Here is an 11,659-nt window from a genome sequence, read left to right as displayed (position 1 = left end):
ACACACACACACACACACACACACACACACACACACACACACACACACACACACACACACACACACACACACACACACACAGAGACGTCGTTGCAACAATGTCATCATCCTGTTTGACGAACAAAGTGATATTAAAGAATATGATGACATTCCTCAAAATAAAATATCTGACAAAGGGCCGATTTCCTATTTTTTGGGGAACAAGAAGCATCGTGCCGTGTCGTCGCCGTTTGTGGTTCAAGTGCGTGCATTTGACGGTCAAGCCGTTGTTGATTTGGCAGTGGCGACGGCGGCAGAAACAGGGCTGAGATACACGCGGGTGGATTGGACGGCGAACTGGCGCTGCGAGCAAGGAACGATACAGGCGCAACGGACTTGAACGAAGCAGGCGTTTAGTGTGTGGGTTCGGGGCTGCTGACACGGGACGGCGGGGTTGAGTTGAGTTTTGAGTCGACAAGCCGACTGTCAGAACATGGCGCCCACAGATGAGGGCGATGTGGCCCCGGTGCCCGTGATGATGAAGAAAAAAAAGCGCAACAAAAAGCCTGGTGACGATGCCGGCTCCCGATCCAAGGTATCATATTTCAACTTCTCCTTTCCACATGGTCCAAACCGGGTGCGCCTGCCGTGTTGGAATGAGCACCCTTCATCATGCCTCACGTTTTGCCATCTCTTTGAACGGCCTCTTTACATTTTTTGCAGGCTCGCACCACGTCTATGCTCACGTTTGCCGACGAAGAGACTGCAGGTACGGCTCTGCGCCACCCTACGAACGATGGCCGCACATGAAATATCCAACCTGAATACCCCCACTCACCGGGATACTGGGCGTACTGCGCAGATGATACGCCGACGTTTGTTGTCAAGAAGACGCGCGAATCGCGCAAGTTTGCCAAGCGATCCAAACTCCGCGTACCGCAGAGTACCAACCTAGATGATGTCGCTCCAGGAGCAGCGGGCGGACCTTCTCTTGGCACCGCATTCCAATCGTCTGGCAGCTACTCGAGTGCCGCCCTCTCTGAACTGCGACAACAGTCCGTCTCCTGCTTGGCTACGCGCTCGTCTGAATAGCCGCTATACCAACGGTCCCGCTCACCCGCTCATCTCACTCCGACGCTGCTTCATCCCCCCCTTGCTGTGGGGCATGGATAGACAGCAGCGCCCTCCCGAAAATTTGTCTACGCTACCAGACGAGGAGCTGGAGCCCGCCGCGGAGGTTGCACCAACCGCACCAGTCCCCAGCACCACAGCCATTCCAACTTCGGAGGACATTAGTCGTGCGCGCGAACGGCGTCGCGCTGCTCGTGAGCAGCAAGATTTCATTCCCCTCGATGACAATCAACCACCATCCAAGCAGTCATCGTACGCTGTGCAATTCCTCCTGGCCCATCGCTCCTCTCTCGCTGCTTACCCCTCACGCCTGGGCGATCTTGTGCATTGTTTCTCGTGTTTCTCGTGCTGTAGCGCTGCACGTTCACGGCTGCTGGAAGAGAATGATGATCTTGATGATGATCAAGACCTGGTGTCCCAAAACCTCTCCTTCGATCAAGCTGCCCGTCGTGATAACCGAGATGACCGCCGCCGTCAGGTTAGAAAGGGGCGCCACTGACATTTGCACTCAAGGTCCACAATGTGTATGGGACGTTGAGCCCCCCTTTTTTTTATTGACAAACTCATGTTGACCAGCATGTCTCACATCTGGATTGTCTCTCTTTTAGATCGCGGACAGCATGGCCACCACCTCATCGGATCCGGAAGACTTGCCCATGCCCGAGGCCACTCGAGGGTGGGACCGCCGACAACAGGCTGCGGGCGTTCGAAAAACCGTGGTCTATACGAACGGCACGGCTCACCTTGCCACCTCAGACCAGCAAGAGGGCCCTGAAACCGTCCGGCCCCAGGTATGCAAGTCTTGGTGGTTCAGCAAGCTTGGTGTTGGCTACGACAGCAGCTCATCTATCCACGCTTGTGTACATGACGATGGGCACGCGGCGGTTGGAACCGTGGCGGTCTTTAGGTGGACGTGGCTGCCCGATTGCGAGATTTACGTCTCACGCAGGAGCGCATGCACGAAGTTCACCAAGGACATCTGTTGCATGCACGCCGCATCGATCATGACATCCAAGCCCTCGAAGAGCGGTGGGTGGCATACCACGTCTCGGCACGCGGGCACTCCAACTATCCTGGCTGTGACCCGCCGACTGGGCCAAAAGTGTTGGCGTCTAGCTTTGGCCATGCCCACTCATGTCTCATCCCCGTTGGCATCTGTGGCAGACTTCCACATGAAAAGACCGAGGCCGAGGCTGTTGCTGCTCGCTTCAACTTTTTTCAGGAGATGCGCTTCTTCCTGCGTGATCTTCTGGCTTGCCTTGATGCCCACGTGCGTTGGTCTAGGCGGGAAAAGTTACCCGCTTTGTCTTCAACTTTGCCCACCCCTCTCAACTATTACTCGCTGATTCGGCTGCTGATGCACCTGGTGTGACATCCTGGTTGCTTTAGGTCCCGGCCATCCAAGATTTGGAAAGCCAGGTGCATGCTGCTTGCAAAGAGCAAGCCGACATGCTCAGCGAGCGACGCCGCCAAGATCTTGCAGCTTGGCAGGTGCGTACACAAATGTGTCTGTCCAAGGGGGGTACTCCAGAAAGCAGCGCGTAGTGGGGATGTTTGCGTGACAGTCCTCATCGTTGCCGGCACCCATGTGGGGATTGCTCTCCCAGCAATCTGTGTCAGACCAGCTGCAAGGACATCAAACGTTGTCGTCTGATCAACAGGCTCGTTTGACACACTGGCGGCTGCGTCGTCCAGAAGTGTTTGCTGCGGCTGGGGATGCTGGTAGCCTGCCACTTGACGATGAGCTCACCCCGGCCCAACTGAACAAGTATCAGACAGCGCGTCGATCGTTGCTCCTTCAGGTCTGTCGCTTCCCAGAGCTTGGCGCTGCTTTACCTCGGGGCAAGAACAGCGACTGCCTCATCCGTCGTACTTATTGGCGCTCACATGTCATCTTATGGTCAGGGTGAATCGGTCATGAGCGACGTGGTGGATGACTTTGCCAGCATTCCTGCCATCGGAGGCCAGTTTGAGACATGGAAGCATCGGTACCCGGCCGCCTACCGTGATGCTTTTGTGAGCGAATCTGTGGTGAAAATCTTCCAACCATTTGTCACCCTCAAGGTTCGTTTCTATCGCTTTTTTTGGTCCTGTTCTGGTGGATGCCTGCAGAACTCTAGAGACGTGCCCCACCACTCGCGATCAGCATCAGCAGATAGCATCCCTTTCCCCTCCTTCCCCCCATGCACGACACACAAACACACAAGGACAAAAACCATGTAACGGGTCCAAGACTCAGTGCTTGTTGGCACGTAGCTTCTCGAGTGGTTTCCCATCGATCCCAGCGCACCCCCCGTGCACACCATGCCCTGGATGCAAGATGTTTTGGCCTTTGGTGCCCTTCCTGACGGTCAACCGCCGGTAAGTGGAGAAGTGCAGGCATTAATATGTATACGTGCGCGAGCATCATTCCCAGCCTTCTCAGATGTTTACATACCCGCTCAATTTTGCCCTCCGGGACATTGTTGAATCCCACAGCCAGCAGGTGATCCCGATGAGAATGTCGTACCCAAGGTGGTCGAGGCAGTGGTCTTGCCCAAGTTGGCTGGCTTTATCGAGTTTGTTTATGACATTTTTTCGCAAGAGCAGGTACGTGCAACTATAGCTGAGGCTGGGATTTACCAATGTTGCGTGTGTGTTTTGACGAGCTGATATCACGCCCATGCGACCCCACACAGACATCGACGCTGGTGGCTACGTGCGCCGGCGTGGTCCATGACTTTGAAATCGGTGAAGGAAGCGCTACGCGTCAACAACTGCACGCGGCCGCGGTAGCGCGACTACGACGGGCCGTGCAAGAGTTTGTGGGCGTTAGCATCTTTCCACCCGAAGCTTATGCGCGTTGTCCCGAGGCCACGGCGCTCCAGGCGTACCAGAACGGCCTCTGCCTCAAGGTGTGTCAATGTGCTTTGATCAGCCCATTCAGGTAGAAATTTTGGTGGACAGGCAGGCGGGAGTTTGCTCATGCGCTGCGTCGTGTGTGTATCCCTGGTCTGCTCTTAGATCATGCAAAACATGTTGGCTTGGGCACCTGTTGTATCACTGTCAGACCTCCAACGTTGCGTCGCCGAGCAGGTGGGCTCTAGGCGCGTGCGGGCGCGTCTTCTTTTCTTGATTCGATGACTCACCGCAGACACCCGCGTTGGTGCTTTGGTTTGCACAGCTGCTGGCAAATCGAGTTCATGGCGCTCTAGGGCATGCCGTGGATGTTGTGGCAGCCTGCGGTTTCTTTGTGCACTTACTACGCTGCATCCCGACAACCTGGTGGGCAGCGCCCTCACCAAGCATGGCACTGCTACGCCAGCGCGTGGCTGACACCATGCAAACGCTACATCGGGTCGGGCAAGCTCAGCCCGCCTCTCAGGCTCGGTGAGTGTTGGGTCGTGTCATACGCCTGAAGCGCCAATCGTGTATACAGCGACAAAGACTCTTGGAAACCTTGCTGGGACAACTCTCAATATTGCTTGCCGTTGCGTGTGGCAACGTTTTCTTTTATGGCAGATGCACGGAGCTACGACAGGAGCTGGCTCAGTTTCAGTCTTGAAAACAAAGCTGATTTCTGCTCGAGAAAAGATGGCACAGAGCGTCCATGCCCGCGGTCGTCCAGTGTTGCATATCAATTAAATTGATGTCGAGCCTCGATGAGACCCAAGGATAGAGAGCCAAGGAGGTATCTAGAAGCATAAGATCACCCCCAATTACCAGCCCTCGCGGCGGTGAATTTCTTCAAAGAGAGCGTCCATTTCAGCTTGTCTTTCCCGGGCTGCTGTCCGGCGAAAAACAATGGCTGGAGTCCGCTTGAGGTTCAGGCCTTGGGCGATGTGACGTCGCAGACGCTTTTCTGCCCTTTTCAACTCAGCTGCAACGGCTTCCTCCTGTGGGCGACAAGGGCACATGAACACAGAGTGAGGGCACAAAGGACCGGTGAGTTGCCGGGCAGCAAGCGGGTCGATGGCTCGGTTCTGGCAATGTGATGGGATGTGTGTCAACGCTAGACAAACCTCGGCATGGTTGGAAACCTGCCAGGGAATCACGACCTTGGCGCGCGACCGAGAGATCTCCGGCTAATCGAACGGGTACGCGGGTGGGGGTTTTTAAGGTGCATGAGGCGGGTGCAAACAGGCGTAGGCGTAGGCGGAGCGACGGCAGACGGAGCTCAACAAGCACACGCGGGACGTAAGCACGGGCTGACCGGCATGATTTCCAGCGAAGTTCCGACGAGACCCGGAATGATTCGATCGCGAAAGATGAGTGTGAGTACGGCCTGGTACATGGTTTCGGCGGAGCGGGCATGGCTGACGCTGCGTTGCCACTCTTCGCGCTCGCGAACACGATCATCAGGCAAGCGGCCCAAGGAAAACTCAGATACGGCATCATCGGCGCCAGGACGTGTCTTGGGGGTCTCTTGCTTCCCAGCGGCGCGTGCCTCGCCTGCCACTTGTAGGTCGTCAATCAACTCGTGGACCCAAGCCTTATCTGGATCCTCATCGGGGTTGCCGACAAGCTCTTCGTCCTCAGCAAGAATACTCGAGGCCCGGCGGGCTTGCTCACGCTCTTGAAGGCGGACAAGGCGCTTCTGGGAGCGGGGGTCGAGGTCAACTTGAACATCAGCCGGGAGCTCGTCCACATCGAGGCGACCCAGTTGACCACGCATGCTGCGCTGCCGCTGAGCCGCCTTGGCAAAGTCGAGGTCATCATCCTTGGCCATATCCTGCCTGATAAATGGAGAGTTGTCTTCAGGCTGATCGAGGTCTAGGTCAAGCAAGTCGAGGTCGAGGTCGCCGTCATCTGAGCTCGAGCCTTCACGAGTAGCGTGTTGTTGGTTGCTCTGCTCGATTTCAGCGTACAGGCTGAGGAGTTGCTCACGCGGGAGCTTGGCGATGCGGGCCTCTAGGCTTTCCCGTGCAGCCGTTTCAACGTTCTCCTGATGTTGTTGCAGGGCATCGGCGACCTCTGGTGATGGAGCATCGAGCCATGTTTCGTCAAAGGGCGCGTCGGCTGACGTTGCGGGCTGGTCCTCAGTCATGAGCGCCACTAGTTCTGGGTACTGGTCGACGTCAATAAAGCCATCGGCTTCCTGTGCGGCAAGCATGTCCTGTAGAATGGCTTCAATGCGTTCTTCAGGCACACCGGCCTCGAGCAAGAGTTGGCCAATCTCGTCGGGACCAAGTTCGACTTCGTCCGCATCTGCGTGCGTTTCTGCTTGCTCCTCCCCCATGGTGGTAGCGGGGGCTGTGTGGCTATCGGTTGGCCCAGGGCCTGAGTACCGTGAAGCCGTGCGCATAACTGTGAGTGGGAAGTTGGGGCGCAGAAGCGGGGCAGTCACCAATGCCTTGAAAGTTGAGGGTGGGGAGCGGGTCACGAGCTGCCGGGCCTGAGGCATACACGTGTGCCATTCTGCCAGCCGGCGCGCGGCCATGGCGGCGCGTGCGCGCATTCTCGCTGGTTCTGTCGTCGACCACCTCAAACACCTCAAACACCACCAGTAAACCCCACACGGAAGACGTCAGCCAGGTAATGACACCGTGCGCGCCGTCCACGGCATGCAGCTCCAGCTGTAGCACCGCACCGTCGATCTGTGTTGCGTGACGAGCTCTCCCCGCGCGTGTTTGACCAGCGCTCGACGGTCACAAAAATGATGACATTTGTTTATCAAAGTAAACCCCACCCATCTAAAATAAATTATTCATGATAGTGTGATAGGAATCACGCTTTCAAAGTGACAAGCGTCTTGAGACGCACAATATTCGGTAAGAAATCACAAAGTGTAATGTACATCACACCTTCATATTGTTCAAAGTGTGACAAGTGTTGCATTAAAGCCTCACGCACAAAGTGCTGCGGCCAGTGGGACACCTGGTTGGTCGGGGTGACACATCAACATGCCTCCTCGTATGGCAGAGGGGGCTTCTTAGGGAGACGCGCGTGAAGAGCAGAGCGGAGGCTCGCCGGGCGGCTGCTGTGTTATTTGAAGTCTGTGACGTCGAGGGCGTGGTGGTCAAGAGCATGGGAGTTTGTAGAATTGGTACATCAGGGTGTAGGGAAGGGCTTGTGTGGGGGTGGGTGGGGGGCAGGGGTGAGGGGGGGGGGGGGGATGGGAGGGCAGTCAAGAATACATCCAACACAGCGGCAGAACGTTGTCACCAGGCCGCAATCGCCGCACGTCGTTCGGCAGCCTGTCCAGGATCAAGAATCAAGGTCACATACAACAAGACATGTGCGGTATGGAGTGATTGGTGTGGGTGTGGTATCGTGTGGGCTGCTCACCCATCCTCACAGGATCAGCGGTCCCTGTGATCTTGGCGACCCGCACGACTTGCTGTTTCGCGCCACCTGATTTGTGCTGCTTCGATGGCGTTGATTGCACTGCACCAATCCTGTCCGGGATTGCTCCCCGAGCGTCCCAGCTCCTTGACCCCCTCTGTCCCCCTCGGCTCGAAGAAGCGGGCGCCCTCTTCTCTTTCTAGTGACGCCCGATCCTGTCCATGAGCGCCTTACTGCGACGAGAGCGCCCTCTTGATTGCAGCGCAAAGCACGCGATCAAGCGATGGAAAGCGTGGAAGATGCTCTGTAGCACAGAGGAACAGATCCTGCGCTTCTCACCAAAACCAGCCCGTGCCAAGAACCACGGCATCCAAATACCATAACAAACCAACCAGGCTCCTGTCGTTGCAACTTGACACTAAGGCGTGCCATTCGTCCTAATCACCCACATCCCACACTTGGTGGAGACACAGTTTGAGAGATTGAGAGAGAGATAGTTTGAGAGAGGTTGAGAGAGAGTGAGAGTTTGAGAGAGAGATTGAGAGATTGAGAGTTTAAGAACAAAAGCGGCCGTTGTGTGTGTGTGTGTGTGTGTGTGTGTGTATGTGTGTGTATGTGTGTGTATGTGTGTGTGTGTGTGTATGTGTGTGTGTGTGTGTGTGTGTGTGTGTTATTCTCGCTCTCACGCTCTCGCACTTCATCCCCTTGTCCTAATATCTCGCTGGGGAACACGGCCAACTCGATAGATACTCAAGTTCGCCTTGACGGCCGGGGCGACCCGTTCTCATTGTTCTTTGGCTTGGTCCTGCTCGGTGCCTGCACTTGCAACAACTAGTTGGCCTTGCGGCCAAGGAGTCGGCGCATCATCATAGTAGAACCTTCTCCCTCATCAGCTTGCCACCATGACTCAACGTCTCATGGCCAGCTTGGCCTTGACTCTGGCCGTCGGCTTGGTCACAGCCATCGAACCCCCGCGCCCGTACATGGATGCAAACTCGGACGCCGTCACTTTGTATTCTTCCGGTCTCGAGGTTTGGCTCGCTTGTCCGACTGCACAATTTCTTCCGCTTGCCTGGTTTAGCCACGAGTCTCGCTTTGAAACCAGCCTCTTCCTCAAGGTCCTGGGTGGTGCGTAAAATAGATCAAGGGAAGCGACGCTTCCATCACTGCTGATAGCAATGGTGTTACCTTTGCGATCGGCGATGATACCATCTCCCCTCAAGAACTGCTGACGGTTGGTTTGCATGGACATGGCTAGCCACCCATACCCGTATCGGTCGCCTTTCCCACCCCTGTCACACAAGCCCCAGGCCTCGCTTCACTTCCGACCTGCGTCCACTTGATAGGCCATTGCCAACGAAATGGCCATTCAAGAGCAGCTCATGGCCGACATTGCCACCGCCACAACCGAGGCCAACGATGCCAAGGCCAACCTTGACAATGTAGGCACGCGGCCCCGCTCCAGCCCTCCGATGGCTGATACCACCGCTCACTCGCTCACTCACGTTGGTACACCCCGCGAACCCTGTCGTAATCCCTGTGCCTTTGATAGATCTTCGACACCTTCATTGCCCAGCGCACGCTGTATCATTCCAATGCCGAAGCCGTGACCGCCCGCTTTGCCCAGGTTCGAACCCTTGGCGCACAACAGTCGTCTTCAAAGACCCTCCCACCACAAGCGAATCCGCCTGCCCAAGGCATTGAAAGTCTGGGCGCTCATGACACGTGCATTCTCCAACAGATTGCAGATGATGCTCAGCAGCTCCTTGCTGACATGTCCCTTTTTGACGCCATCATCAACAACGACATTGATGCACTCCGCACCGCCGTCTCTGCAGTACGTGCCAGACCCTGCTGCGCTCCGTGCTGCTCGGCCCCGCCCTTGATACCCCAGTACACACACTCACCCACTCTATTCTGCGCTTGGTTTTTGTTTTTGTTTTTCTCAAAAAATTAATAAAACAGCTTCCCGATGGCATTGATGCTGACGTACAGACCCTTAAAACCATGCTGGCCGATGCCATTGCCAACGCTGCATCCCATGCCGCCCGCATGGATAACGCTACCACCACCTTTATCGCTAACTTGACGGCGCAGGTCACGGCCGAAGTGCAGGCCAACAATGCGTTTCAATCTGCAGCCAACGCCACCTTGGATGCCATGGCCAACGTTTCCAGCACCTTTGCGCAGCAAGCCAACGACACAATCGTGGCAGCTGAGTTGGCCCTTGGTACCGCTACCAGTGGCATTGTCGACGAGCTTCAGACAGCCGTGGATAGTTCGTATGGCGTGCTTGCCGACGCTCAATCTTTGAGTGCCGCTGTGAATCAGACCCTCCAACAAGCACCGACGCGCATGGGTATCGCCAAGAGCCTGTTGGAGGCAGACCTAGGAGCGGATCTTAGCTTCAAGCTTCTGGTACCAGATGCTGCCTCCTACGACTACCTTGGCTCGTACGTATCTCAAACTTTGTTTGCAAAACGGGTGGCACGCTATGTTGCTCTCCCAAGTTCTATATTATTTCTGTCTGCGCATCGCCGGTTTCTCCAAGCTCCTGTGCTCACGTTGCCTCCATGGCTCTGATTCTGGTTTTTGCCATGTACAGTGCGTGTGACGCTGATGGCACAACGGTGGTGTGCGGCGCCTATGGTCACCAAGTGGGGGCTGTCTACGTATGGGAGGTGAATCCCGAAGCAGAGACCTATGTGCTCCTTCAAAAATTGATGCCTGCGGCTAGCAACATCTATGCTGGGACCTCCTTTGGTTTGTTTGCGCCCCCGCCTGCCGCCCTGCCCATGACCTGTTTGTCGACATTATTCTATTGCCTGCCCGGTTTTGTCACTTCTTTTACCCACCCATTTTCCCACATTCACGTTGTCTCGCCGTAATAGGTGGTTCTGTGGCCATTGACGGTGATGTTCTTATCGTTGGCGGCTATTACTTTGGCGCGAGTACTAGTTCTGCAACTCGCACTGGTGCTGTTTGGGTGTTTGAACGCAACGCGACTGGTCAATTTGTCCAAAAGCAACGGGTAACGCACCCATCACCCAATTACCTGGACGACTGCGGACGTGCCGTTGCGATCAAGGATGACGTATTTGTTTTTAGCTGCCCCAACGATGAGAACTCGACTGCCATCAACACGGGATCGCTGATTGTATACGCTAAGAATGCGAGCTCCGGAGAGTGGGTGCTGAACCAAGCTCCCATCTACTTGGCCGGCGCCAAGACCAACGAGCGCATTGGCTATCAGCATGGCTCACTGGCCTTTGATCGAACAAACAAAAACAACTTTGTGGCTGGCGTTCAATATCACACCGGTTCAGCAACTTACACTGGTGCCGCGGTAACATTTACCCGCACCAACAACCAAAGCTATGCTGTTCAGGCCATGCTGACGCGGGAGGTACAGGCGTCTTCCGACTATTTTGGTTGGGCCGTCCTATATTACAGCGACACAATCTTTGTGAGCGCGCCCTACTCAGACTCGAGCGCTACAGGCACCTATCACGGCAACGTGGACGTGTTCCGCTACAACGGTTCGGCTTGGCGCCTGGTTGACACCCTCACGCGCAATGTGTCCTATGATTATCTGGGCATGTCCATGGACCTGAGCGCGGATGGCAACATCTTGTATCTCGCCTCGGAGCGCCATCGCACCGACTCTTCTGGGAACAGTGCGCCCTACGTCGGCGTTGTATACAAGTATAATCGTCTCGCCGATGACTCGTGGTCTTACACGAAGAGCTTCCAACATGACGAGGGCATCTCCTACGACTACTTTGGCAGCGGACTGGCGAGTGCGGACGGCTTTTTGGCGGTCGGCGCCTACCAATATGACGAGAGTACGTGACAGTTCCCAAAAGTTGCCGCTCATGTTGATCCGTGCCACCCAAACATTCAGCTCACGCGTGGTGTTTTGCCGTAGAATCAAGCACGGGGTCGACCCTGTACTCCTCTGGTGGCGTTTTCGCTTTTATCGAGCGCAGCATTTTCTAAGCACTTCTCGATGATCTCGCTTGCGTCCTTTTTGTAGGTGTTGTTTGTTGTGACTTTCGGTTTGGATGAGTAGCTTGTCTGCTGTCTCCCATCCTTCAGTGACCTTGTGTGTTCTATGGAGACCATGAGTAGCATGCTAATGTCTTCCTTCATGGACTAGCTCTTTGCGTGTGTGTGTGTGTGTGTGTGTGTGTGTGTGTGTGCGTGTGTGGTCAGCGCCCAACCTTAGCCTGAGAGGCGGTTGTTTCTTCTGCCCCCTTCCCGCCCCCCCCCCCCCCCCCAAAAA

At 55.6% G+C, this 11,659-nt stretch overlaps 3 protein-coding genes across 3 annotated transcripts; 2 read left to right on the top strand and 1 right to left on the bottom strand.

Moving 5' to 3' along the window:
- Positions 1-472: 472 nt before the first annotated feature.
- MONBRDRAFT_23637 (uncharacterized protein) lies at positions 473-4,654 on the top strand (the record flags this gene model as incomplete). Its single annotated transcript, XM_001743958.1, has 17 exons — positions 473-616; positions 703-748; positions 842-1,034; positions 1,153-1,362; positions 1,465-1,588; positions 1,719-1,901; positions 2,018-2,139; positions 2,275-2,476; positions 2,500-2,601; positions 2,772-2,912; positions 3,016-3,174; positions 3,367-3,471; positions 3,589-3,699; positions 3,789-4,004; positions 4,114-4,185; positions 4,274-4,479; positions 4,612-4,654. The coding sequence occupies 17 exons, from the start codon at positions 473-475 to the stop codon at positions 4,652-4,654; spliced, it is 2,379 nt and encodes a 792-aa protein (XP_001744010.1).
- Positions 4,655-4,808: 154 nt separating this feature from the next.
- MONBRDRAFT_23636 (uncharacterized protein) lies at positions 4,809-6,529 on the bottom strand (the record flags this gene model as incomplete). The annotated part of the gene is made up of 3 exons (XM_001743711.1): positions 4,809-4,985; positions 5,112-5,174; positions 5,303-6,529. The coding sequence occupies 3 exons, from the start codon at positions 6,527-6,529 to the stop codon at positions 4,809-4,811; spliced, it is 1,467 nt and encodes a 488-aa protein (XP_001743763.1).
- Positions 6,530-8,276: 1,747 nt separating this feature from the next.
- Positions 8,277-11,227, top strand: MONBRDRAFT_6487 (uncharacterized protein; the record flags this gene model as incomplete). The annotated part of the gene is made up of 6 exons (XM_001743957.1): positions 8,277-8,405; positions 8,721-8,816; positions 8,927-9,211; positions 9,340-9,827; positions 9,980-10,137; positions 10,266-11,227. The coding sequence occupies 6 exons, from the start codon at positions 8,277-8,279 to the stop codon at positions 11,225-11,227; spliced, it is 2,118 nt and encodes a 705-aa protein (XP_001744009.1).
- Between the last annotated feature and the right edge of the window lie 432 nt (positions 11,228-11,659).

This window comes from Monosiga brevicollis, genomic scaffold (assembly GCF_000002865.3).
Source record: "Monosiga brevicollis MX1 MONBRscaffold_4 genomic scaffold, whole genome shotgun sequence".
NCBI classification, from domain to species: Eukaryota; class Choanoflagellata; order Craspedida; family Salpingoecidae; genus Monosiga; species Monosiga brevicollis.
The sequence above is the reverse complement of the archived record's forward strand: the minus strand, read 5'-3'. Positions and strand labels throughout refer to the sequence as shown.